The following is a 28000-nucleotide window of genomic DNA, read 5'->3' as shown; positions in this document are numbered from 1 at the left end:
CCTTTGATCAGACTTAAATTTATTGCCATAAAGCACTTTCCTTATCTTACATGCTTTTAATTAACATTGGTCCCAGATGCCAACACTGTCCACCTTTAGCTTAAAATACAATTGTCTTACTGAAGATTTTAATAGGAAAAGAATTATATACCAAAAAAACTGCAAAATTATCTTCAGAATATTATTTTATTTTTAAGTAAAAATATATATACACACGCAAGTAAACTGTTTTACACTTTAAAAAATAAAAATGGAGTCTGAACACTGACTTTCCTCAGAAATTCTTCCAAATCTAACTCATTCAATCTCTGGGAATCAGCAGGACTGAGTCTTCCAGTTACTGACAAAGGAGAGAATACACATTTGTCCATTGAATCTGGAAATCTCAACTTGCAAAACTTTTCTCAGTTTAAATATTATTCTCTAAGCATTTCAGTATGATTGCAAATAAAACAGTACGTTAAATCAGCTGGTAACAAGTACAGCGTACGTGGAGACAGAATGTAGTGTCTGAGCAAAATCCTCCCATCCACAGTTTCCTAAACAAAGATTGTAAAAACTCCTGGGAAGGAAATCTGGTGATAATTTACTGCTACCTGATATGTCTGCTCCCAGTAATTTTCCTCAGCAATTGTTCTTCTGATCTCATATAGAGATAAAAGTAAAGAAGGTAAGAGCAAAGGTCCAGCAGATAAAGAAGAGAGCACAGCATCTCATGAAACTGGCAGATGAGGAATGTTAGGAAAATAACTCTAGAAACACTTTTCCACTTCAGGCTAAAACTGATCAAATGCATTGAACAGAAAATACAGTGCGCCATGAAGTAAGGAAGAAAAAATAAATTAAAAATTTCACCTTTCCCTCAAATAAAGGGAAACTGTACAGGAAAATTGAATGTCTTTTAAAAAAAGTTACAAGACTAGTTGGACAAGTCTAATTTCTAAGAACTGCAGGAAGATTTCACACAGCAAGGATTTTCAAAGATAAGATGACCACAACTTAGCTTTGAACTGTCCCTTCCTGACAGAGGACATTGAGCGTTCCAGGCCACAGACAGTTTCAGAGTGCACTCTGCTTGAGTAGCTGTGGGAAAAACACAAATCTGGATGCAAAAGTTCTGGCAGTGGATTCATCTGCTAACACACAGTCAATGTGTCCTCAAGTCTCTGAAGCTTCAGAAAAAGAAACATGCCTGGGGACCTGTTTCTTCTTCACACAGCTTTATTTTTAAATACTAGTTTCTGCTCGGTGAAAACTGTACAGCCTTGACTATTTTAAAAACCTTCAACAGTATGCTGCATGATGAACACTAGTATAAAAAATGAACCAAATAATGTTACTCCACTGAGTAAATGGAACTCATGCACACACACACACACACAAAATGATCATGTAAATAGCGAAGTTAAGGAATTTATAAATAGCAAAATCTTTGAATAAAGTATATACATTTTTAGGCTTTTTCTATAAATATATATATATAGTGCTCCTAGGAGAGACAAGGTAACTGTGTTCTACATCACAACTTAGAACATAAGATTAATTGATGTTACTCTAAAGGCCTTTGAGGGTTTTTTCTTATGTATTTATACCCTACACAGTTAACACTTGCAAAGATGTCTTTTCACATTAGTTCCTCTTTCAATGTACATTTTACGTTACAGTTCAACAGCCTGCAGAGTAGTGAACAGGAAAGATGGCACTGCATGCTGAAATAGTAAGTGCGAAGACAATGCAGAGCTTGTCTGTGGAGTGTGCTGCACTTCACCAAGAGAGCTACAAATGGAGCATGACAAACTGCTCAAGACACCATCCTCAACCTCCCCATCTGCAGCCACGCTGGGGGCCTTTAGATGCACACCAATATAAAAACTATTTTAAGATACACTGCTCTCACAAAGGGAGTAACATTTTGCTTCAACAGTAAGACAATTATAGGTTAATAGGACTGCAATAACATAACAGATAGGGCCAGGCACCGTGTTATTCTGAGAACCTCCTGTTAAGTACTGTGCACTCAATTTCTACTTCTTTAAGGATTATTTTAATGTGAAATGAGTATGTTCAGTACCCATCAAAAGCACTCATCATTTCATAAAGTCAAGCTAACGATGATCAACTCAAACAATTCTGCATTAGCAGTAACCATATCCATACAAAAAGAAACACTAAATTGATGATGCTCAGAAAAAAAATACCAAAGGGCTCACATTAATTGTGAGTAATTTTTCATCTAATTTCACTTTTAAAACCCCACACTACTCTGTTTAACTACTTTTGGAGCAGGTTTCAAATGGTACAAATGATGGTGAATTTAAATAAACACAACAAATCCAAAAACCTCACTTGTAAAATTATCATGGGCTGAACGATGATAATTAGCAAGAGCTCCACTGCTTACGTGGGTTTTGACAGTCTTTGCTCAAATAAAAGTTCTCATCTTTACTATTCTAAGAAAAAAAAAAGTGTTTTTTAAAGTTACAGTCCAAAAATCCTAAATACAAAACACATGGATGCAACAGAACAAGTGTCCCCCCATCTGTCTAGGATTAAAGCATGTTTCACACCAAACTGAACATCAGCTGTCCCTTTAAAACATCCAAGGGTCAAAATTAGGCTAGTCATACACTATTCTGCTTCCTTAGGGACATCAATGAGATTAAAAGTGGAACGTACTGAGGTTATCCACTTTAAAAATCCCACACTTTGGTGGGACTCCTCTCTTATTATTAAAAGAAATTCATTTCACATGCTGTGTGTTTGATAACTACTGTGTGTCACGCAAAAGACAGTTTTCCACATTTAGAATTGCTCACAATGAAGCCCTGAGGTAACCGCCTTTTTTCCAGGCAACAGTAAAACAGTTCCTTTTGACATTTAATCATCCTTTTACAACCTACACTAGTATATGCAACTTTAAGCAGTCAATATTGATTATCAATTGTTCCCAAAGATGGGATCTGTCCAGGTTTTGCTTTTTTTTTTTGATTGTTTGTTTTTAGGATAAAGACTCAGCAGAACGGGCTAATTTGGGTGCAGTGTCTTCTAATGAAGCTTCCACTGAATTCCCCAGGTCTCCATTTTCATGTCCATCAATATTCAGCTTCTTATCAAACACTGCAAGTTAAAAAGAAAATCAATTGTAAGGAAAGAAGTAATCTTGAGAAGGACAGATCAGTGATCCTTGTTTCAAAAGCTGGAATGCTTGCTGAAATTACTATTAAAATTAAAGCTGACAGGTTTTTAGCAGAATATAGTACGGCAGGAAAATAGGAACTGTTTCTTTGCTTTTCTGATTTAAAAAATGTATCTGAAGAAGCCACCAACATGAAGTGTTAAGGGGAATTAACAACTCCTAGTCAGAAGTAGCAGAATATAAGCATAAATTTGAATTTCAACCTTTGGGAAAACATGACCATGAAAAAAGTTCATAAGTTAATTCAGTTAATTCAGTGGTATCTAAGTAAACCAGGCCAAACAGTGAGGGACCAACCAGATGAACTGACAGCCTATTAGTAGGTTAATTGAATTGACAGCAGATTAATTTTACAATGAATATAAAAACAGTATTTTCCAGAAATTGGTTTGCATATTGAGACTTCAGAATTAAACTGCATGTAATACATTTTAGAAGGTTTACCTTGTGAGGGTTTGACATCTACATTTGCATCTTTCCTATGAGAACTTGAATTTGCACCTTCTTCCAATTCATCAAGATATAAACGGTAACGGTGTCCACTCTCATCCTCATATTCTACATTTTCATCATCTGAATCAACTTCTGGAGCAACGTACACTACTTCAAATTCGATTTCACCTCTCTAAAATGCAGCCAAAAATACAAATTTACTTTCTATTGCACAGCTACCCAGCAAGATCACCAAGATGAGCTAGGTTACTAAAACAAATACACTTTAGTGTTGTAAACACACTTACAGTTATGTTGAATATTTTGGATAGATATCTAAGTTTTTACTGACTAAAGTAGAACAGCTCTATAGCTAAGCTTTACCAAAACTACCCATATTTATTTTATGCCAGTACATTTCAAACAGTGATTTCTAAAGAGGAAGTTTTCTGATAAATTAAGCACATCTGTTCACTGTCTGAAAATGGGAAGCAAATCAAGAAGATTCTAGACCACAAAGCATATGAGAAACATTCTTTGGCTGGGGTTGTTCAGTTGTAAGAGTAAAGCATATGTTATTAAATAGTTATTTCTGTGGGACAATAATTTGATTAATAAATTGATTTTCATCAGCCTTACTGAATAATGATTAGCCAATACATGTTTAAGATACACTGCTCTCACAAAGGGAGTAACATTTTGCTTCAACAGTAAGACAACTATAGGTTAATAGGACTGCCAGAAGATAACACAGAAAAATGCTACTGCCCAGCGTTCTTCTCCTTAAATTGCAAAACGTAAGAGGATTAAGTGTAAGGTGATAGAGCCTCAAGAATCACTGTAGCTTAGCATTACATTGTACTTAACAGTAAACATTAAAATTCTAGGAAATTCGACAGGCAGAACACAGGAAGCACCTAAACATGCCTATGGATAACAGGTCCAAACTGACCTGTTGGGAAAGAATAGTTACGGCTTCTTTATGCTTGGCATCCCTTAGATTAACTCCATTTACTGCCAGAATAGCATCACCAACGTGCAGTCCTCCACATCGATCAGCAGGCTGCCCAGGATGGATTTCAGAGATCAGTATTGGAACACCATGCTCCTTTCCACCCTGTTAAAAAAAAAAGAAGCAAATTTTAATTTACTGAGATGCCATTTAACATAAAATTGACATTAAATTTAACATAAAATTCAGATAGTAGATCCTGAAGTGTTTATTTAAACTTCTGTTTTTGAAAATTAGAAATCATTCTTCAAACAAAGAATGTTTAAGAATGAATGAACTGCTTCCCTTAATTCTTCTCCCCACAGAAGAATAGAAAATTTTGAATATGCAAATCTGAATACTAATAAAACTGTAAAATCACATACAAACTAATGAAAAGCTGAAAACCTCACTAAAAAAGCTTATCATGCACTATATTGACTTTCAAGAAACAATATTCATATTTAGAATAAAAATGTAATAGTCAGATTTTCCAAATTTGTTGCAAAACGTTTACACAGCTTTTGTTAGGTGAGAGATGCCAATACAGATACTTTAAAAAAAGTTACAATCACAACAGCTAAGCTCTGGAAGTCAGGTCTCAGATTGCTTCTGCTTTTCTAAATACTTACACCTGGAATCACCACTGGCTAATCTAAAGTGTCTCTATCCTACACATAAGTCAAAATCTTAAGTTTAACATGAAGTAGAAATTATCTATTTCCTAATCTATCAAAATGAGTCTTGAAGTTCTATGACCAGAATTATGGATTTGTGCAAGCTTTTTTCATTTCTTCTAACCACACATTTACTGATCCATTTATTTTACAGAAGTAGGAATACAAACTTGAATTGCTGCTTCCGTGTCATAGAAAATAAATGCAAATACTTACTGTGATTGAAATTCCTAGTCCTTCGTGGTCTTCTTTAACTAGCAAAACTTTTCTGATTGGACCAACACCTTGACTCTTCTTTAAGGCATCAGGATCCTAGTTTGATAAAAAACAAACATAAATATGTGACCAAAAAACTGATGCATTTCAGCATTTTGCATTTATGTAATTATATACAGGCAGTGTTATGAGCAACAGAGTTTTAGACTAGCTCCAGGCAGGACATACGTACAGTGCCCCTTTACAGAAAGGGAATGAAATCATAAAAGATTCCTCTTATGCACCTCTGATGAGAATAATTATTTAAATTACTTCACTGCTGATTAACACACAACACAGAACTTAACTTCAAAAGAAGGAAATTAGTCACATATTAAAAATACTAAGGGACTACATGAAGAAGTGCTGATCACTGCTGAAATGTTATATGATGAAAACTCCTCTTAAAAGTAACCAAATGACAGAAGATGATGTAATATATTCCCAAGGAAGAGGTTGCTTGCTCAAGTTTATTTTTATTGTAATAAAAAATAAACCACACCAAAAGCCATTGAACACAAATCTAAAAGAGAGATTAAATAAATTTGTCCACCAATGTTTTATATGCAATTAGCAACATAAGCAGTAAGACTCATCTGACCAACTAAGGTATTTAGAACAGATCAAAGTAAAGCACTTTGCTGAAAACGTCTGGGTTTATGTACTGAACACGGGACATCCCAAGCTGGGTGAGTTCTACCAAAGATATCCATAGTGAAATGCTGTTTAAAGGTTTTGTATTAAAAAGTACCATCAGGAGGAATAAATAATTATTTTACAGAGCGTCAATTTATCTGGCCTTTTAAGAAAAGAAATTAAAACCAATTTCAGCTCAATCTAATGCTAAAAACTTTATTCTCTGTTTTTGTAAATAAGTTTGATCCACATTTTAAAACCTAGGTTACAAATTCTGCTCTTTGAGTTGTATTTATACACATAAACATTTTTATTTATATCAGAGGCTCAGTCTACAAAAGAACTGAGTGTTCCTAGGTAAGTCAAAGGAATTGTGTCACCTTCTGGGGTCATATAGAGCGATACGATATTCAGCACTGATCTGTCCTTCAGCATACAAAAGAACAACATATTTACAAGTGACACTTGAAAAAAACACAACACGGAAGTGAAAACAATCACAAAGATGAAGAAGTAACTCATGTCTGGAAATCATGGAGAAGCGGCTCATCTTTTCAACTTACATGTCCTGGTGGTGCTTGCATTGGTCGTTTGAGATCATTCCGACCTCGACAAGCTCTAATAACAGTTTTGTGGCGGTGAAGGTGTATTTCGGCTTCCAGCTGATTCCACAGCTTGTCATGAGCAGGTCCTTTCATATCCCGGCCCAGTAACTGAATCTGCTGGACCCTACATAGTGACAAGAAGTAAAACAATGCTGCACTATGACTGAAAAAGCAATGCACTGTAGGACTCGTACACCTCATGTGGCTACAGCACATGGTCACTCAGCAATCGGCACAAGAACCCTGGGTACTTTTGTTCTTCCTTTTGTTAATTAACTGGAAATGAGAGGCTTTTCGTATCTAGTCTTAACCTTGAACCTGCCTCTGGGGATGCAAAGGAAGGAAACAACAACAAATATGCTAGGGGCCATGGATTGATTCCACATACCTTCCAGCTAGCTCCTTATCTAAATACTTGGCTGCCAATCTTGCTCCATAAACCTCAGCCTGAAGCACAGCTATGTGTCTACGGAGGGCTTCATTCTCCTTCCTCAGCAACTTCACCTCAGCTTCCAGTTGAGCTTCTTTCACTTTTTCCTTCTTGTTAGCTTCAAGTTCTCTCTCCTTTATAATGACAAACAAACAAACAAACAAAAAACAAACAAGAAAAGAATGTTAAAAAGCTTTTATCCAATTTAATAATGAAAGAACACCTACTGTTTCTGCATACACAATCTGAAATTATTTTCCTGTGTACAAGACAGGCATGCAGGAAAAGAAATAAAAAAAAAGAAAGCGGGGACTCTGGCACTACAGCTAGTGGTTTGCATACTATGCTACACAAAGGTGGCAAAATTTAAATAGCCTGAATATCATCCTTACATTTTCTTGTCTTGGAAATAGGAGATTCAAAGTTAAGCAATACTATTTTTAAAATTAAAGAGCAACCATGAAACTAGTAAATATTTCAATTTAACTTGTTTCAATTTAACTAAATTCTTTAACTATTATTATTATGATGATGACATGCAAATGCAAGTCTGTATGTGCTTAAAATGACAATTATTTTCATGCAAACAACCAAGAAACGTCCAGCCAGGGACATTTCCAGATGACAGTCTGAAGACCACATAAATAAAGCCAAGGATTCTACACATGAAGATGCCCACCTTGACAAAACTAAAAGAAAATTAGTGCAAAATAGTTCTGGTAAAAAAAAACAAAACCAAACAACAACCAAACAAAACAAAAACAAAACCCACACTAAAACCACACTTTAAGCAAGCTATCTGCCTTACCAGGAATTACAGAAATATAAACTAGTCCCACATTGCTCCATCCCAAATGGACAGAAACTGCATAGTCATTACCTGTTTTAATGCCCAGGGTACTGGTGCAAAAGGAATTATATTGCTAATCCACAAAATCTACTTTAAGGAGAGCATACTTGATAACTTGTATCTTTAATATTTTGCTTTGCTTCTCTTTACAAAGTGGTGGAAAACCCCCACCACAAACCAGGAAAATTACAGTAAAGACACAGGGTCTAATACTGTTTCCTTTCAAAAATAGCTGTCAACTGAAACAGCAATAAAAACTAAATTCACCATAATGCATTTTTGAAAACATCTGGAGTACCCAAAAACCCCAGATCTCTGTACCTGTACCAATTACATTGTTAAACAAATTAAACCAGGAAGTGCTACTAAAGAAGCAACAGGACAGATACAAAATTTTACAGAACTGGCAAGACAAATCTGTTATCAAATTGTGCATATGCTATTCCCTATTCCAAGTCTGGATATAAAACCATTAATATGGTCGATATTACCACATTTGAGAAATCACACAAGGTTGGTCCTTCCAAATGGAGTTATTTTCACAACAGATACATGGAAGCATTTACTGATTTTGCCAGAAAGTCACCTCTGACCTTGACAGACTCTACTGCCTCCCTCACCTGTTAAATACTTTTATCAGCTTAGAAGAACAGAGTACACACCTACATACATGTTGGTCAAGAATTGCCCAGAACAGTGCTCAGGAGGAACAGCTCAAAGATTGATTGAAATCACTGGCATTTCATTTCCTGCAGTTCCCATGATGACCCACCTTCAGATCAAGTTTGGCTCCACACGCATGTTAGAAAACATGTCACACAAAGCCACTTCTGGTCTCTGACCTTTGGGTTGGGGCTCTTGCGAAAATGACTCTGCAGCAGATCTCTTTCTGAACTGCAGGATCACTCCTAAGTCAAGAATTTTGACTAATCTACATTTAAAGAACAAGAGTAGCTAAGATTATACCAGTTTTTTTCTATTATTATTTTAGTCTTGGGTTTTCATTAAAAGAATTCAAGTGTGCCACCATGCTGTGTTGTCTCTGCCACACACTTGAGAAGAAAGAAGGGTCACAATTCAGACTTAACACCTGTTTTACAGTAGCTATAAAGTTCATATACAAATACAGTGTTCCTGTTAGCTCTGTTCCTATTGTCAATATTGCATTAAGGTGATCTTAATAGCAGAACAGACTCCCTGTTTGTCCTTTTAAAACATCTTTCATTTGACAAATATAAAAAGACAAAGACTAGAATTTAAGATAGGCATATTCCAACCTCCCTCAGAAAAGTGAGTTGCTGAAGTGATCAAAGATGCTTGATTATGTCAGCGAATTTCATGCAGCACATTTTACAGTCTTTACACAAAGCTGCCTGCTTAAGCACCCTCATCTAGACTCATATTTTCCAGTGATTTTCTCTGAATTTCGTTTGTCATTTAAATTAAACAGGAAGCCAAATGTCACATTTCTACATAGAATCACTTTTAGTCAAGCATTTTAATGTTACACCTAAAATACAAGCCAAATGCAATGCCACAGAAGTATTTTCTACCTATTTTCTCCATTTTTATGACTACTCTTTTGTGACAGAGGTGAAAAATTATGCCCAGAAGCCAATCTTTTATGGACTGCCTTCAAATGATCACCACATGAATTAAAAAAAGAAAAAAAATTAAAAGGTTTGCAATACAGAATCTCTGAAGATGTCCTGAAAGAGCATGTCCTGTTTTGAATGACTGTCAAAAGATTTGACAAAAGTCTCACAAATGTTTAAAGAAATCAAGGAAGTTACAGAATAGTTTCATGCTTCCTAGTGTCCATAATATGGCATAGATTCTGAAAACAGAAAATTTATTTTCTGTTGGTAATACATTAAAAAAAGTTACAGTAAGGTTGAAGACTAAAGCTTATAGTTATCAGCTATCCTGTGGCTTTTCAAAAAATCAAATATGGAGTAATGACAGCGAAGCATGCAACATAATAAAAGTAGAAAATCTGTTTAAAAACCTTTCAAGTCTATCACTGTGAAAAGATAAAAGTCAAGTTTGCTTCACTTTTTCTTTATATCTATGTATTATTGAGTTCATATGCTTTTGGCTGTTACATCAGCCAGTAAACCATATTAAATCCTGCCCATGAATAAAAGGGGAAAAAAGGAAAAGTTGACAGGATTTTTAAAAAATACAACATGCAGAATACTTCATATTACACTCATAGATGTGTACAGTGTTTATGCTTTAGCAATTGTATAACACCTTAACATTTTTTGAGATACTGCCAGAACAATCCTTCAGAATGCCAAGTTGCCAGATACCATCCCAACTAGCTGTAGCAATAATAAACAGAATACATACAGAATTAGAAAAGAGGGCACCACATCTAGAAAAGAAAAATTAAAATGCAAAGGAAATTCTTTAGACAGCATCTTGCCAACTGTTGGGAAGAAGAAACAAGCCAGATCTGTTTTGCCAGTTTCTGAGGCCAACATATATACAAGTTGTTGCACAAAACAAAAGCACTGCTTAAACATTAAAAAAAATTGCAGTCAGCATACTTACCATTTCATCCACAGAAAGGACAGACTTAAGACAGAAGAAAAGAGTTCCATAATTAGAGAAACGGGCAATAGGAACTTCAAGAAAATGCAACATAAATTACTCATTCCAAAACTACTTCACCAGCAGATTGCGCATTTCATTAGATATAAAGAACAAGCACACTGCTACAATTCTATTTAGCAACAATTTTGGCATTTTGTGGTGAAATTTATTTAAAAATCTTATGAAAAACTTAACTTTAGTGTAGTATTGAAAACAATACCTTCTCCTAAAATACCAAGGATCTCTATAAATAGCAAGATAATACAATATACATGAAAGAATCAAAGAAAACCCATTCTGTAATATAATGTTATACAGGTAACAGATTTTTTTTCCTTTCAGAAAGAACATAATATGAGCTACAAGATGGACATAAAGGACAGGTAGAATTATCAGAAAAGGCATTGAGTGCAAAAACACAAAAAAAATTCAACTAGGCCACTTCATACTCTCACAAAGAATTATTATGACTGCACTAAAAAGATTCCCCATTCCTAAAACTGGATTTGGCCTAAACTACACAATTAACAATTGCTTAGCCATCTAATCATTTTAAAATGTCCTAGTTCACCACTATGTGCAGTTTTACAGATTACAGAGTATTAATTTATGCTAAGAATCTAAAGAGTCTACATACAAAATAAGAGTGTCTCTCCCTCAAGAAAGCAGGAAGTCAAGCAGCAGAGCTTTATTTCCTCATTGCACATTCTGTTGACACAGTTCTTCTTTGCCCTCAGAGACCTTCTGATGGCCAGCAGGTCAGCACAACAGTTTCATTTACCCTAATATCAGAGGTCCCATTTTATTAAACAGCCTCAGTTTTGCTTGTTCTAGCTTTGCAAACTTTCATAGGCTTGTTTATCTAGAAGAGTTTAAAGTTGAGCTTCTGTCCATTAAAGCTATGAATTCCCTAAAGGCAAGGTAAAACAAATTCAAAACACTAGTCTTCATATTTATAAAAACTAAAGAAAATTAAGCATAGAACATCAGTCTAAGTTGTTAATAAAGTTCAATTTCAACACAGATAAACCTGAAACAATGTATGTAAAATGTATTTATGTCACCTGTGAGAAGACTGCTGTCAAGAGCATGGAAATTTAATATATCTTTAGAAATCATTTACAACAAGGTAACTAGAAACAAAAAACTTAAAAGTATTAGTCTGTGTCAGTCAAAAGTTAACTAAAAAAATCTGGGAACCAAAATCACTCACAGTGATGTGTTAACTTAAAAAATTTTCTACAAGTAAACCTGTAGTTTAACACTTAGAAAAATACTGGTGATATTTAACTAATGCGCATTTAAAAGCCATGAGAATTATTTAGAGCTCTAAATATACTTCACCATACTGTAGCCATAATTCAGTACAGAATAAATTATATGTGGACAATCCAGAAAATGTTGCTCTTATACTAAATATACAACTATGTAGCCTTAGGAGGACAGCTGTAATTACAGCTTTTGAATCTGAAACACAAAGAAATTGGGTTACTTCTGTTGTTCAGTGATTAGCCTAGACATCCTTTAAAATGTATAGTTTACTGCTGTGTTTTATTGTACATTAATTAACAGAACAAAATAGCAAAAGAGACTAAGCTAATGATCCACATATGTTGGGAGTAGGAATTTGCAACTAAACTGTGAAGCAACTTTAGAAAGTCAGAGACAGACTTTGATTCGTACCAACAGTTACAAATCACATGTATGTAACTCTACTCCACTTTTTCAGATAGAGCCTAAATACTATTAGAGCCTGAATCTGCAGTGTGGCTAGTAACAAGGCAGTCTATGTCCAGGTTGTCAAGTCAATGACAACTAACTGCACAGATTAATTATTGTTAGCCTTTGGTGGGCTTTGTAAAGATCTGAATTTTTAAAAAACATGTAGTTTACTGAGTCCTTCTATTACAGTCTTCTTCTATTATATTTTGCAACTTCAGTCTTCAGAAAAGTTTTATAAATCACAAAAACATTTTCTTTTTTTATATTCAGAAACCACTAAAAATGATTTATTTAAAAAAAAACTCTTAAATCCTTATTCTTCATTCTGATATTATTCATCTTTCTTTTTCATTATTGTTACCAACCAACTATAAATGTTATTTAAAAGCAAAATAGTGAATATTTTTAACATGAAAATTTGTAATCAGCTAACTCACACTTTCCAAGGAAGAACTGCAGTCAGGAGAGGAAGAGTTTCAAGTTCAAGTTGCCATACTCACCAGTTTTGCCTTAATAGCCCCGGAGTCAACATTCTGACCAGTCTTGGCATGGAGCTGAAGCTGAACAGCATGGAGTTGCAAAAGCTGATCGTGCACTTCCTTTTCCAACACAGCTTTCTCTGCCTGTGTTTCTGTCAGTTCAGACTTCAGATCAACCAGCTGTGCCTGCGAAGATATAATCCATCATGTAACAGAGTAAGCATTAAATGGGGTCATCAGAACTCTGACATGTAACAGCATTTGCTGGTACATGGATGCTGTACGTGGTGCAATACAGGCTAAGAATACCTGCTGTCACACATTCCTCTGTAGCCCAGCTTTAACACTGGATCATTTGCAGGATTTTCTCTCCAACTTGCCACAAAATTCATGCAGCCACAGAACCAGCATCAAATGACCATACTGCCAAGAGCAACAACAGCTAACTTTTCCCTCATGCAGACAATGGCATGCGATGCTGATCTCCACTCCAAAACAAGGCATTAAACCTATGTAGGATTTATACCCACAGCAATGTAAACACAATTTAAAATTGCAAAATTATTTATTTTACTGAAAAAAATTTGCTCAAAGCAAAGTGGCAAGTATTTATCCGATGCTGAAGTCAAATAATCCTATTTACAGCTGGTCTATCATCAACAGTTTAACTGAAATAGAAAATTAGTTGGGTAAACCAGAAGCCATGAAATGCCCCTAAAATGCATATTTAGAAAACAAGAAATAGTTAACTCTTGAAAAAAAAGTGGTTTTTAAACATTTTAAAAAACATTTTCACGTAGGGTTTCTGTTAAGAAGCAGAAATATCTAATGAAAGAACAAATATTAACATGTTTACAAAGTTACCTGTTATCCTAGTTCAAGCAGCATTTTGTAACATAAATTACATTAAGATAAGCTTTAAAGCTACTATTTGCCAAAAAAAACACAGAATACGATTTCAGGGGATTTTTAGGTAAATTCCCAGAGAATGTTTTGCATGCAAAAGATTTGGAACTAAAGACCAAAATGAGTAAGTGACTAATTCTTTAAAAATGCCCTCTCATATTAAAGCACAGTATTTCAGGCTTTTAAATAACATTATACTAACATTCAAATTAACATGCAACTCAAGTTGTAAGGTAACTTGGTATAAAACATCTGTATCTGTTAATGAAAAAGAAAGCAGGAAGGATTTGACTATCAGTAAGGAGGACTTACTGGGTCTAACTTCAGGTACATAATTTAGATGGACAGCCTCCTCGAGCTTCCAGAGTAATTCAGAGAGAAGTAGGCACTTCCAGGGGTGATTCAGAGCACCCCGAGTGCAAGTGATGAGATGGATCAAGCCAACCTCCAGCGTGCAGCTACCAAGAACAATCTCCCTTCCTGCCTCTTGGCTGTGCCCTTCAGTCTCACGCCTCTGGGACTGAACAGAGCAGAACTACCGCCCCCATCCCTTGAACAGATCAGGCCAGCACTCACTTTTAGCCAAAGAAATGGAGCAGCGTGCATTTTCACCTTCCAACTTCCAGAATAGCAAAAAAACCTTGAAAAATTTGCAAACCCTTGCAGAACTCTAAAGCAGAAATTGACTTTTACAGTAAGACAATATTTAAAATACCAAAAAGCCAAATAATTTCAGAGAAATTAGTTAATTACAAAGCTGCATTGTTGTCCCCAGTGACCAGCCATAGTTAAAGTCTCCCTGCTGTGGTTTACCTACCTTCTAACAAAAGCAGACGTACACCTGAACTAACACAACAAATAAAAATATCACCACCATAAAAGCTGATGATACAGAACAGAACAGATAATGAAGACCTTGATAAAAAAGAAACAGTTTGACTCAGTAACAATTTCACATAGTAACAGAATTTGTTATTATAACATACTATATATATATATATCAAGCCTACTTTAAAAAAAAATAAGACCACCACTGTCTTGTTCCTTTCTAACACTTAACATGCTGACTTTTATTGCTTTTTTATACACACACACATGCTCTCTCATCTACTCTAATTCAAAAGACCTGTAGAATGGTCAAGTGACAGAACAGCTAAATTAGACCAATTTAATATTGTCCATCCTCACCTAACAGAGAAGGGCAATTGGAGTTCTTGGTAAGAAAAACAAATTAATTTCCCTGTGCAAATAATGAAGCAGCAAGAATGATAGCCACCAGCTTTGCAGGGTGAATGATGCCCCAAAAGTATCACAAAAAGATTGTGAAAGACGTAATAAAAATTTAAAACAGTACTCTGCATATAACCTAACATTTAAATTTGTATCCTGCTTTAATCACAGAATGGCCTGGGTTGAGAGGGACCTCAAAGATCTGGTTCCAACCCCTCTGCTATGGACAGGGACACCTTGCACTAGGCCAGGTTGCTCAGAGCTCCATCCAACCCGGCCTTGAACACTGCCAGGAATGGGGCACTCCAGACTAGGTGTTCCAGTGCACCACCACCTTCACAATAAAGAATTTTTTCCTATTATCTAATCTAAACATACTCTCAGTTTGAAACCACTGCCCCTCGCTCTGTCACAACATGCTCTTGTAAAAAGTCCCTCTCCCATCTTTCTTGCCTCCCTCCAGGTACCATAAAGCCTGCATAAATAAGGAGCACAAAATAAAAAAAGCAAAATGATAAATGGTAACACCATATATCATGAAATTAATCTGTATACACATTATGAAGTCATAAATCTATCCTCAGGAACAGATGCAGGCACAAGAGTCATACAAAAATGCAAACACAACCAGCTGCTTTCATATCTTGAGATCTACCTCTATGAAGGTTGACAAATCTTTACATTACTTCACAGAAGTCCTGCCATTCTCAGCTTGGCTAGCTCACTTAATTTTCCTTTATATTGCTCTTACTAGCACTGTTTTTTTAATCCAAATTCCCTCCATTTGTCATAAAGAAAACATATGAAAAAACTTTTGGAAATTCAGTCTCTCTATCTTCAATTTTGGAAGCTACTCAGTAAAAACCAGGGGTGGGGCAGAGACAGCAGATGAAATCACAAGCACAAACAGGGACTATCAGTAAGACCACTCCTTCCCAGAGCACCATTCATTGCATGAGGCAAGGGCTCTGCAGAAAAAGATGGCGTCAGATAATATTATATTTAAATTTCTATAAACATAATAGGATAAACACAAGGATAAATTAATGCTGCACAAGTAACTGTACTAATATTATAATTTGAATGTACTCTCCAACATGACAGTCAAAGAGAGATGTCACGTATTTTGGTGGTCACCTGCAACTACCCTAGAATTTGCAGAGAATTTGTCAGCTGGGGGCAGAAACACAAACATCCACCCACAGGAGACCACTGAGATTCACGGTTAGGCGAGCTCAGGAAGGGCCACTAAACAACAAAAACAGAACAGAAACTTTGAACAATGAGGGGCAGAGGTTGAAGAGAAGGTAGTGTGCTCACTTTCACAACCTCCTCTTAACTGTACCTTGCTGATTCAGCCAAAAAAAGGAACCCTTCTGGCAGAATAGAACTGTGCAGAACAGCAATTACCATTCATTAGCAAGCATCACACTGCAAGTTACACCTTGGTTTCTCTCTGCTCCATCGTTTGTGTCTCTGCCCCAGCCAATGCACAGCAAAGAGCACAACCAGACTGTGGTCATGGAAGTAGTCTTTAATCATGAAAGTCTGCATCGAGACCTACATGAATCAAGTAGACAGGACACGAAGTTACTCCTTCAGATTATCACCACAGGCTATTTCTGAATTTTAAATAAAAGTTTACAACTAAAGTAAACTGGAGAGCTTGGTCAAATTCACAAAACACCAAAACCCAGCATTTATCTTCCACACAGTATAACATCCAGATGATACCAGAAAAATAGCTTAGAAAGGCTAACATTTAGTCATTTTTGGCACTATTTTGCCATTAACCGGGTGTTCTGTATTTCTCAAAGTTCTTACAGCTATGAAAATTAAATGCCAGTTTCAACTGAAATAACACAAGAATTTATAAACTAATCTTTTTATTCCCATAGAAGACAAAAGAAAAGAAATCATGGCATTAAGTAATTAATATTTCTTCCACAGAACATGGCAAAAATTTAAAAAAATAAAAATTAAAATCTCTAGGCAAAAGAGACCAGACAATGTCCTATTTTTAATCAAATTATTTCCTGTTCAAGCAGTTACAAATTATCAGAAAAAAATTAGTTTTTTACAATTATCTTATACAGATTATGTATTTTAAGCCGGCAATAAAATAAATGCCATCTTAAATGCTGAGGTTAATTGCATTTATAGTCATGGAGTTCTTAAAGTCTTAACTAATGTTTTTCATCAGGAGTCTTACAACAAAATACTAGCATTTAAGCCTCTTCCAACTAATTTATATAATATTTTTCCTATGATGGTCTGAACTCTCATCTGTACATTTTTCACAGAAAAGTGACCATTAGTCATACTAACAGAATAATCAGAATAACTTATTTCTAGTAGATCTCAGAGACAGACTCAAAGATTTATACTAAGTTTATACATTGTAAAGAACAAGAGTGTAGACCTTCCCCTGAACAGCTTACAATGCAAGTACATCAAGGGAAGGATGAATAAATGTAACAGAGAAGTACAATTACGGAGGTATTTTTGTGTAGAAGTGCACAACAGGAAGCAGACAGATGCTAAAACCACAAGTTACATATGACTGCTCAGAAGCATCACTGGTTGAATGAGGCACTAGACGATGGCAATACTGCAAACTCTGAAGATCTAAAGCATGAGGAGGAACACACAGAAACAGAGAAAACCTCAGAAAGTGGGATGATGGTGACTTACATACCATGGTGACAGGAAACAACCTCCACCACTGATAGGGAAAGCAGCAGTAGGGGGTGAGGGGCAAACTGAGAGATGGTATCATTAGATAAAGTAACAGCAACAGGTTTAGCTCTGGGAAAAGCTCTTTCATTTTCTGAGCTATCATTGCAGTAACTTCTGCAACATGGACATGAGTTTCATTTGAGCTAACAGATATAAAAGATATCTATGACTTACACATTGCCCAGATATGAGCACTCAAAATGGAGCCAAGCTGAACTGGGAAGCTGGGCCACAGGCCTGCATACTACTAGGGCAATACAGCGGCATTATTCACCAAATAAAAATGAGAGGAAGACCTGAATGACCTCAAAGTGTAATGAATGCACTTCTTGGTAATTTCTAGCTCAAAAAAATCTAAGTATAATTCGATCATAGTAGAAAACTCACAGGTTTTTCAGCAAAAGAAAGCTAGATATATACAAAAGTATCCATTACCAGCCTCAAGTGAATAGAAGTCATAAGCCAAATGCTCATCAAATGTCTTTAGTTTTTGTTTAATTTCAGGCCTTTATGCCAAGCCTTCTAAACCCATAAAGGTCTGAAAACTGTCTTTCTAAAGATTATTTTTTCCACCATATAATCTCCAATTGAAAGAAGCTATGAGTTCATTCCAGAATTTTTTAGTTACCTAAACAAGGCCACCTGGTGCTATCTTTATCTGTATGTCTACATTGCTCCCTATTTCACCTTCCTTCCCTGTTGATTTGAACTGAATTAATTTTCAAGATACAAATGAATCTATTAGGGGGGTAAAGATGTGTATTATTAAAGTTCCTACAACATAAAACTTTTACACTAAACTAGTGTAAAAGTAGGAAAGAGTGACAGATTAGTGCCCCTTCAGAGAGAGAAGTGGGAAGAGTCAGATTTTAGCTAACTTGTTTAATCCACACAGAGACAGAAGCTGACAGCCTGGTGTAGAGGCAGCACACATGTAATTCTGAGCAGAAGACTGAGCTGCTGCCAACTAACCAAAAAATGTAGGGATGAAAAGGCACAGGAAAGGATGCTGTGATGCAGAAACTCCCAGATCATGCAAGAGGAACAGGAACTGCCTGAATCAGAAGGTCTTAGTGACTTGAGAAAGTGTTCAATGCTTCCATTCCCCACAAATCATGAGATTTTCAAGCTCCATTAATTCTGTTACTAATAAAACACCTCTAATGTACATATACATATATTTAATAGTTAAAGGGCAGGTCCTTATGTATCTTGCTATGGGATCAAACCAAAATTCACAGACAAATCAAGTTTATGAGGTACTTTTATTCCCTCAGCAGTATGTCCTTATGTAATTTATACTAAACTCCATAAAATTCACCATATGCATTTATGCATTTCAAAATTCACTCCTGATCAGGACTATTAACCTTCTGATTTAAAGGCTGCAGGACCTAGGATCATGAAACACAACAAAGCACACTACAATGCTGCAATTACTTCATGGCTCCTGTCCCAGCACATGCATAAAAAAGCAGTATAAACATCAAGATATGGCACTATCATACTTGCTTATAATTTCATTCTGGTGTCATTTTTTTTAAAGACAGAAATGTCATTTAAAGGCAAATGCAGGTAAAAAAATAAAAATCTTTAGCTGTGCTTTACAAACAATGAAATCATTATTCCTTAGTGTTCCCATAACATTACACAAGCGCAGGACAGAAAACAATTTTTCAGAACATGAGAGCTGCAGACGCACACTCAGACACCAGGTATGCAACGACGACAACACAAGCTGGCCTGCACAGTCCACATATTGCCAAGTTTTCATGAGGTCCCCAAACTTTGCATCAGCACCTTGATGCAAAGTAGTCAGAGTTCTTAATTCAGTAATTTCACGAATACAAGCCGCACCATTTTGACTAAAATTTTGCTCCCACCCCGGAAATGCGGCTTACACTCAGGAGCGGCTTATATGTGAATAATTTTCTGACATTTCCAACCCCAGAAGTGCCAGCCAGGGTGCTGAGCCAAGCACCTGCCAGTAAAACCCAGGATTTCACGATTGTTACAAATTGGTTACTGTGTTGCGCGGCGGGTGGGGCCAGCTCAGTGCCGGCAGCGCGGGGCTGCGGGGGAGGAGGGGGAGCTCCTTCCTTCAGGCGGGGGAGAGGCGGGGGGCTCTGTGCTGACATCCCCGCAGCTCAGGGAGGAGGCGGGGGCTCCGTGCTACCATCCCTGCGGCCCGTGGGGTAAGTGGGGGGCTCCTGTCCCCGCCTGCCACGGCAGGAGCAGGCAGGCTCCGTCCCCGCCTGCCACGGTGGGTGCCGGCGGGCTCCCTCCCCTCCTGCCATCGCAGGTGCCGGCGGGCTCCGTCCCTGCCTGTCACCACGGGGCAGAGCCGGGGTGGGCGAGCAAGCCCGGCGGCAGCGGCAGCTGGCCCCGAGCGGCCCCGCCGAGCGGCCCCGCCAAGCTGGGCCACCTGGCCCCGTCGCCAGCCCCGAGCAGGCCGAGGCCTCACAGCCTTAGCCGAGCCAGTAAACCCCACCACCCCGCGGTTCTGTTACTATTTGGCAACTTTGTTGCACGCGGGTCCTCGCTGCGAATGACAGAGCAGCTTATAATCAGGTGCGGCTTATTTATGGACAAAGAGCGAAATGTTTGCCAACACCCGGAGATGCGGCTTATAGTCCGTGCGGCTTGTATTCGTGAATTTACTGTACTATGTTTCTCTAACTCCTTGGAGAAAGGATTGTCTCCATTACCTCACCAGTATCACTTAACCACTTTGCCTAGAGCTCTCCAAAAGACAAGAACACTCTACTCTTCCTCAGTCTTGACTAATTGATTCTTCCTGTCTACTAAGCAGCATTTGCTGCAATTTGTCACACAATCGATGGACTGTTTTGAATGAGAAACCATGGAACAGAGCAGAGTCCTGTTTAATCTCATGGTGCTCCCTGCAAAACTAAACAATGTGAGAGTGCGGCACATGCTGCACAAAATGAGTTTCTGAATAGATGATACACTTGAAAACTGTATTTTTATAATAATCCTCCCAATTTCACCACAGTGCTTACCACTTGTCAAAGATGAAAATGTTTCAAGATATTATTGGAAAGGACTCTACTGACAGATTATTAGATTATATTAAAAGCCTTTATTTCCTTATTATTGTGACCCCAAAAAGGACCTTTATGACTTCAATTTTTAGCTAACAATGAATTTAAAAAACCAGTCTTTATCATGTGGCTAATAAGAACATGAACAACAAAATTTATGACTAATGACTCCCTAAATAAACAGTATGGTAGCGTAGCTACATAAGTAGTCTTGGTAAAAATGCAATGTATGACACTGAAGACACAAATTAATCATACATTAATTTAATCCATTTTCATTTGTGTCCCACAGAGAAGACAAAGGACATAAGACAAATAAGTTGCTCCATTTCTCAGGTTCTATTCTAGTCCTGACAAAACATTCAGGGTCAGCAAATTAAAAGGATGCAAAGCAACACTCCTACATTTTCATCTCTGCTGAAGACCATTCTGGAAATGCAATTTTCTGCACACTTTTCCTCCTAACAATTATAGGATAAATAATAATACCACATCTTAAATAAAGCATCTTAAAAATTTGGTTTCCATTTACATAACTGGATGCAGTCACCAACATTTTTAAGCCTGTGACTGATGTTTTTCACCTCTATCATTAAAATACCAGCTACTGTTTCTCAATACTGTTTTACTTCGTGTTTTACTCTTCTGTTTACACCTACTTACAGAAGAACAAATAACTTTTTTTTTTTTCACTTTGCTGACAGGGACAAATTTCTGACTGACTCACAATTACTATTTTTGTCAGGTTGCTCTTGCTTCTAGCCGCTTATCAGGAAGACATAAAGAAGTCATATTGATAGTTTTATTACTGTCATTATTTTAAAATCCATACTACCTATGCAACATAACTCAATAAAAAAACCTAAAAAATATAAACTAATATACTGGTTTCCTCTCACCTTCTCTTTGGCAGTTTCCAACAAATGAGACAGAAAAGGAAAACAGTTTACCACATACAGACTGAAAATTAAGTAGGCTAGTTAAATTTGTATAAAAGTAAATAAGTTTCTGATACAGGAAAATATTAATTAAGTACAGGCATAACTGTAATTAGAAAGGGCATAACGATTCTGATAGAAGTTATAGGTATCACACCAATGACAACTGACTGGAAAAATGCATGCAAATCTATATTTCCTGAATATGTGAAAAATACTTACATTTTAGGATACCAAATTAGCTCAAATCTCACTCACACTGATATTTCAAAAAAAAAACCCATACTCTATCTAGTACCAACAGATTTCTATTCCAAAAGAGAAAAAATATTAAAAGTCCAATTAACAAAACAATACCTCAGTAACTTCTGGAAATATTAATGACTTTTTAAAAAAGCAAGTAAGCTATTGCAACTATTCTGTATGTATGTATATACACACCATACATACCTGCATTCCAAAAAAAATCTTGGTCTTCAAAAAGTGCATTTCTCACTACAAAATAAAGGAGAGAGGCAAAAAAAAATCCAGACAGACCTTCCTAAGAAGGTGTATGGTTCTACCTTCATTAAAGCACTGCCAAACAACAGAGCAGGACTACACCTCTGCAGTGTGTCCCACAAGACGGACTTGCATGCTTATGGAAAGTCACCATACACATAAAGCCACCTACCTACTTTTCCAGTTTGCAGTTGGGTTTTTTTAATATATACATCTTCATATTACCCACATGATTCTACATGTGCTTTATAGGTTACAAGTTATTTACAGAAGAATTCAGCTTATAGAAACATGTTCTGCTAAACATGCTGATTCCAACGTAATCACGGACATAAAACTACATTTAACTTCTTAGACGTACATGTTTTCCTTAGCTTTAGCATATACACAGGCTTAACACATCTGCCAAGATACAGGGTGTGCTCCACCAAACATTCCTTTCTAGCTTGTTCATTTTAAATTGCAGAATCAGATTGGCAGTCAAAGTGCCAGAGTTAAAGTCAAGCTCAGTTTTCACTGGCACATTGACCTACTTCTTTTATTTCTAAAAAAATGCAGATACACAGAACTTTTCTTTTTTTTGAAACGGACATTTAGACAATATCATAGTCAAGCAACAGTCACACAGGAACAACAAAACCTATGAACTGCTTTTCAGTTAAACATTTTCTAAAATCTTAGACATTGTCCACCTGCCTGCATCTGTTGATTTATATGGTTTTCCAACAGTGCATCACAAAAAATCTCCTTTAAAACGTCTGTCACCAGTTCTAAAAGACTGAGATCCTTAGCATCCTACTAACAAGATAGACTTCTCCATTTGTTCACAACTAAATGAGGCTGATCTCAGAAAAGACAATGGCTTGTATTGCCAAACACCTTTTTTTTCTCCTCTTTGACAAGCTACTTAATTCAACTCTGTCCTACTGTGACCAGCAGGAAAATTACGAAAACAAATCTTCCCTCCAACATATTAGTTTAATTTAACACTGCAAATATTATTAGCACAGTAGTAGATTTATAAACTTTCCCCACCCTAAGCACAAGTAAATTTATTTGCATACATCCCCTGTGCATCTGAAATACCTTCTGGTTCCTTCTAAAAATAACCTGGCCCAGAATTGCCAACATATAGCTGCCTCTTTGGAAACTACTATCTTCCTGGGACACTTCTTTCACTATCCACGAACATCCTTCATACAATATCTTACCTAGACTCCTCTCTCTAGCAGTAGATATACAGCAAGATGGCAACAATTTTTTTGGGAAGTCCTACAGTAGGAGCTTCCATCCGCCAAACTTCAAGCTGTGCCTTTTAAAAGCAATTGTATCAATCAGAAAATGCGTATTAAGCTAAAAAAGTGGATAAATCAAAGTCTGAACTGTATTTCTTTATTCTTGCCTGCAATGGTATAAGACTCAACAAATTTGGTTGAGGAAATGGTATCCACAAACAACAGAATTATATTAATAACTTTTTATTGTTTTCCTTTATGAAATAATATCACTTATTCAGTAAGACAAGTCCATTCAAATGTAGCTGCAGTAGTAAGCTTAGACACACTTATATTCAGTCCAAGTACTATTTTAATCAAATAAAGGTTTTATTAGTAGTATTTTAGTATTGTCAAGATTGATCTAATTTATTGGCTTTAATAAGTATACCAAAGTAAACTACTACTGACTATTATTTTTGTGACTTTGACAAAAGCTTAGTATTAAAATGTACAAGCAATATAAAGTTACAATGGTGAATTATTAAGAAATCATTGTAATCTTAAAAGTTACATGAAGTACAGTAACTCACATTATAAAAAAGAAGTAAAACCACCAATCACATCCTAAATGTCAGTACTGATGTTAGTGATTTCTTTCAAAAGATGTAACTGTACTCTACATATTGGTCACTGGGGCTTTTGATTAGAAATCTGTACACATAAGAAGACAAGACACTCATTTTCAACAGAGCAGCTCCAGCTCCATCTTTTGGAGATTTTAAATGGCAGCTTTCATTTCAAGTTTATGACTCTAATAAACACAAGGTCCTAAAATTAACAACCTTCAAGGCAATACTAAAGTCTTCTAAAGGTCTATTTGAAAGATAAAATCTCCTTTATATCTATGAGACCTAATACTACTCACAGTAATAAAAATACAGTAATTTCACGAATACAAGCCGCACCAATTTGACTAAGATTTTGCTCCTAAACCGGAAATGCGGCTAATAATCAGGAGCGGCTAATACAACCTCAGAAGTGCCTGCCAGAGTGCTGAGCCGAGCAGCTGCAAAGTCGGCATTTTGCGATTGTTACAAATCGCTACTCTGTTGCACCGTGGGTGCAGCCTGGCTGCCTGCAGGCAGCACGGGGGGCGGGGAGAGAGGCGGGAGAGCTCTCTTTCCTCCTCTGCCACAGCCCAGGGGAGAGACGGGGGGGGCCCCGGCGCCGCCCCTACCGCGGCCCGGGGAGGGGGGGGGAAGCCCGCGCCGCCATTGCTGCGGCCCGGGGAGGAGAGGGGGGACCCGGGCCGCCCCTACCGCGGCCCGGGGAGGAGAGGGGGGACCCGGGCCGCCCCTACCGCGGCCCGGGGAGGAGAGGGGGGACCCGGGCCGCCCCTACCGCGGCCCGGGGAGGGGGGGGGAAGCCCGCGCCGCCATTGCTGCGGCCCGGGGAGGAGAGGGGGGACCCGGGCCGCCCCTACCGCGGCCCGGGGAGGAGAGGGGGGACCCGGGCCGCCCCTACCGCGGCCCGGGGAGGGGGGGGAAGCCCGCGCCGCCATTGGTGCGGCTCGGGGAGCCGACGGGAGCCCCGCGCAGCCATTGCTGTGGCCCGGGGAGGGGGGGGAAGCGCGCGCCGCCATTGGTGCGGCTCGGGGAGCCGACAGGAGCCCCGCGCAGCCATTGCCGCGGCTCGGGGAGCCGACGGGGTGCTTTGTCCCCGCCCGCCGCCGCCGCGGCAGGAGCGGGGAAACTCCGTCCCTGCCCGCCGCCGGCGCCACGGGCGCGGGAAAGCTCCGTCCCCGCCCGCCGCCGCTGCCGTAGGAGCAGGGGAAGCTCCGTCCCTGCCTGCCACCGCGGGGCAGCGCCGACCCGGGGTGACCGAGCCCAGTGGCAGTGGCGGCCGGCCCCGAGCGGCAGCGCCGGGCTGGCCCACCTGGCCCCGTCAGCGGCCCCTAGCGGGCCGAGCCTGCACAGCCTTAGCTCAGCCAGTAAACCCCGCCCTCCCGCGGTTCTGTTACTAATTGCACGCGGGTCCTCGCTGCGAACGACAAAGCGGCTTATATTCGGGTGCGGCTTATCTATGGACAAAAACCGAAATATTTGCCAAGACCCAGAGATGCGGCTTATAATCAGTGCGGCTTGTATTCGTGAATTTACTGTACTTTACAAAGTAAGACTTTTCATTCACTTCCAAAGCACTCACTCTAGACTGTCAGTATCATTTTTATCAAACAATTACCTCAAACATGTAGATATACACAATAATTATGCTAATTATTAGCAACTGCTAACTGGGCTCCTTTGCTCTTCAACTCACAAGAGATTTAGGCACAGATCTTCAGTTCTTTACATACTCCTGTGATTTTAATTAGATAGAAAAAACCTTTCAGCATCTGAGTTACGTAATTTCCTTTCAAAATATTTAAGCTTGAAACAACCTTTCAAAGAAATCCATTCTCTTAAAAGAACCTGAAAACTCACTTGGTTTACAGGCCTGTATGCAAGAATCGACCATACCTGTGTAGTGTGCAATAAATTCTGATTATCAACCATAAACTAGGTTGGTACTGTATGTGTATCTGTGTATATACATATATATATAGCCCCAATACTGAAACATATAAGACAGTCCATCAATATAAACACATAGAGGAACATAAACATCACTACAGTAAGCATTCTGGTGAAATAAAGAATGAGATGAAAAAAACTCCTACTTTAACGAGATCTTTGCTCTACTCTGAAAAATCCTGCTCCTCTGTAAAATTCCACAGATTCTTTAGCATAACAGTGTCCTCATACCAGGAAGAAATCTGATTAAAACCAAAGACAATCTCCTTACTTTACTTCCTCCTGAAATAAGTACTTCCTCCACACCTTCAGAAGAGCAGGTTATTGCTTGAAGACTCTAAAATGCTTTTATTATAATAAGAGTAACACAAAGAACTGAAGAAGGGAATTCTGTCTATTGAAGCTCCTACCAAGCCCATATTTTCACGGTGTCTCAGAATTTCCCTTCTTACTCCTACACCCTTAGAAGTTAAAAGAACAAGCAATTGAAGTCTAAAAAGCATGGTCTACAAGACAGTGAAAAAAATGGAAGGCTTTAGTCCAGAAAAAAGGTAGCTGAGGAAGAAATATCAAAAGCCTGCTAATCGTAATTAACAGACAAGAGGGCAGCTCACACAGGTGTTGAGGACACCACAAGTAACACCTACTAAACCAGAGAAATGTGGGTTGCATAGATATAAAATGACCATGAAGTTCTCCAGGACCTCTTTCCACAGCACTCCAGCTCTTTCACAGGCCAAAGGACCTGCAGCCCAGCTTCTCAGCAGCACCAGGATCAGATAACTTGTCTCTGGCTCATTTTCTCCCACCCTGACTGAAACTGTATCAGGCATGAAGAAAACCTTTCATCAGGAAGGCCAGTTATTATTGTCCTCACAGAATGTGCGACCCCCGCTATTATTTTCAGTTGCTAAGCTTGTCAGAGAGCTCTCTCTCTGATCTGCTTTGAAGTGTGAAAGAACAAGAGGACCTGTCAAAGTCCATCCCAAATCCACTTTTCTGTTTCCTTTACTTGAAAGGAGGAACAATGTCCTCATTTTGACTACTGACTCTAAGGCTTAAGCACCTCGATCTTGTCTCTGTCCTTTCTTTCACAAGTTTTTCCAAATTCACAGAATCTAGGAGTCAATGAGGCTGGAAAAGAACTCTGGGATCATCAAGTCCAACCTGTGACCAAACAACACCATGGCAACCAGACTAAGTCTTTCCTTAAACACCTCCAGGGACAGTGAACCCATCAATACCCTCGACAGCACATTTCAATGAGTAACCAGCCTTTCTGAGAAGAGCTTTTTCATAATGTCCAAGCTAAACCTCCCCTGGAGCAGCTTAAGACTCCATCCCTTCGTCCTGACTCACTGCAAAGAGACCAGTCAGCAGCATCTATTGGCCAAGATTCCTGCTTTCAACATCACAGAAAACTCCTTAGGCAGGCACCGCTCCATGCCAAGCTGGAATTATCAAACCCAGAGGGAGGATGGCCACAGCCAGGCCCGAATCCCAAAACGTGGGGCCTGGCGAACCTTCCTCAGCTGCTTCGGGGCAGGGAACGAGCAGCATGAAACCCGGGCAGGACAGAACAGGGCACGGCCACCCCGGCATGCCCGGGGATGCGCCCCCGGCCCGGCCCGGCCAGGGCAGCGCCCTCCCTCACCTCCAGCTTGTGGTTGATCTGGGACACGGTCTGAGCCTTGTGGCACAGCTGGGCGAAGCACGAGCTCAGGCTCGTCATCTTCTGCCGCCCCTCGTACGTGATGTCGGCCTGGTCGGGGTCGATCTCGCCCAGCAGCAGGTCCACGTCCACGAACGCCTTGTCGAACTCCTTCTCCAGCACCTCCAGCCAGCGGAACATGGACACGCCGCCCGCGGCCGCCGAGGCCGGGCCGGCTGGACCGGCCGCGCCCGGACCGCAGGGACCACCGCCCGCCGCCGACATGCTGCTGCCGCCGCTGCCGCC

The 28000-nt window shown here is 38.7% G+C and overlaps 1 protein-coding gene across 1 annotated transcript; it reads right to left on the bottom strand.

Annotated features, from left to right (window-relative positions):
- Positions 1–2: 2 nt before the first annotated feature.
- GOPC (golgi associated PDZ and coiled-coil motif containing) lies at positions 3–27988 on the bottom strand. Its single transcript, XM_033055656.1, has 9 exons — positions 27698–27988; positions 12896–13060; positions 10632–10655; positions 7181–7356; positions 6751–6916; positions 5513–5608; positions 4581–4745; positions 3641–3821; positions 3–3117 (listed from the first exon to the last, which is right to left on the bottom strand). Exons 1-9 carry the CDS (start codon positions 27977–27979, stop codon positions 2999–3001), a joined length of 1374 nt encoding a protein of 457 aa, XP_032911547.1. The 5' UTR covers positions 27980–27988; the 3' UTR covers positions 3–2998.
- Positions 27989–28000: the final 12 nt, after the last annotated feature.

Source organism: Catharus ustulatus, chromosome 3 (assembly GCF_009819885.2).
Source record: "Catharus ustulatus isolate bCatUst1 chromosome 3, bCatUst1.pri.v2, whole genome shotgun sequence".
Lineage (NCBI taxonomy): Eukaryota > Metazoa > Chordata > Aves > Passeriformes > Turdidae > Catharus > Catharus ustulatus.
This window is presented reverse-complemented; position numbering and strand designations above follow the sequence as displayed.

What these genes read in the sequence shown, in the direction of transcription:
- GOPC (XM_033055656.1), bottom strand. Translation starts at nt 27,979, where the DNA reads ATGTCGGCGGCGGGCGGTGGTCCCTGCGGTCCGGGCGCGGCCGGTCCA. An exon ending in AGATCAACCACAAGCTGGAG is followed by an intron (nt 13,061 to 27,697) that starts GTGAGGGAGGGC and finishes ATATCTTCGCAG; the next exon opens with GCACAGCTGGTTGATCTGAA. An exon ending in GACTAGGAATTTCAATCACA is followed by an intron (nt 4,746 to 5,512) that starts GTAAGTATTTGC and finishes TTTTTTTAACAG; the next exon opens with GGTGGAAAGGAGCATGGTGT.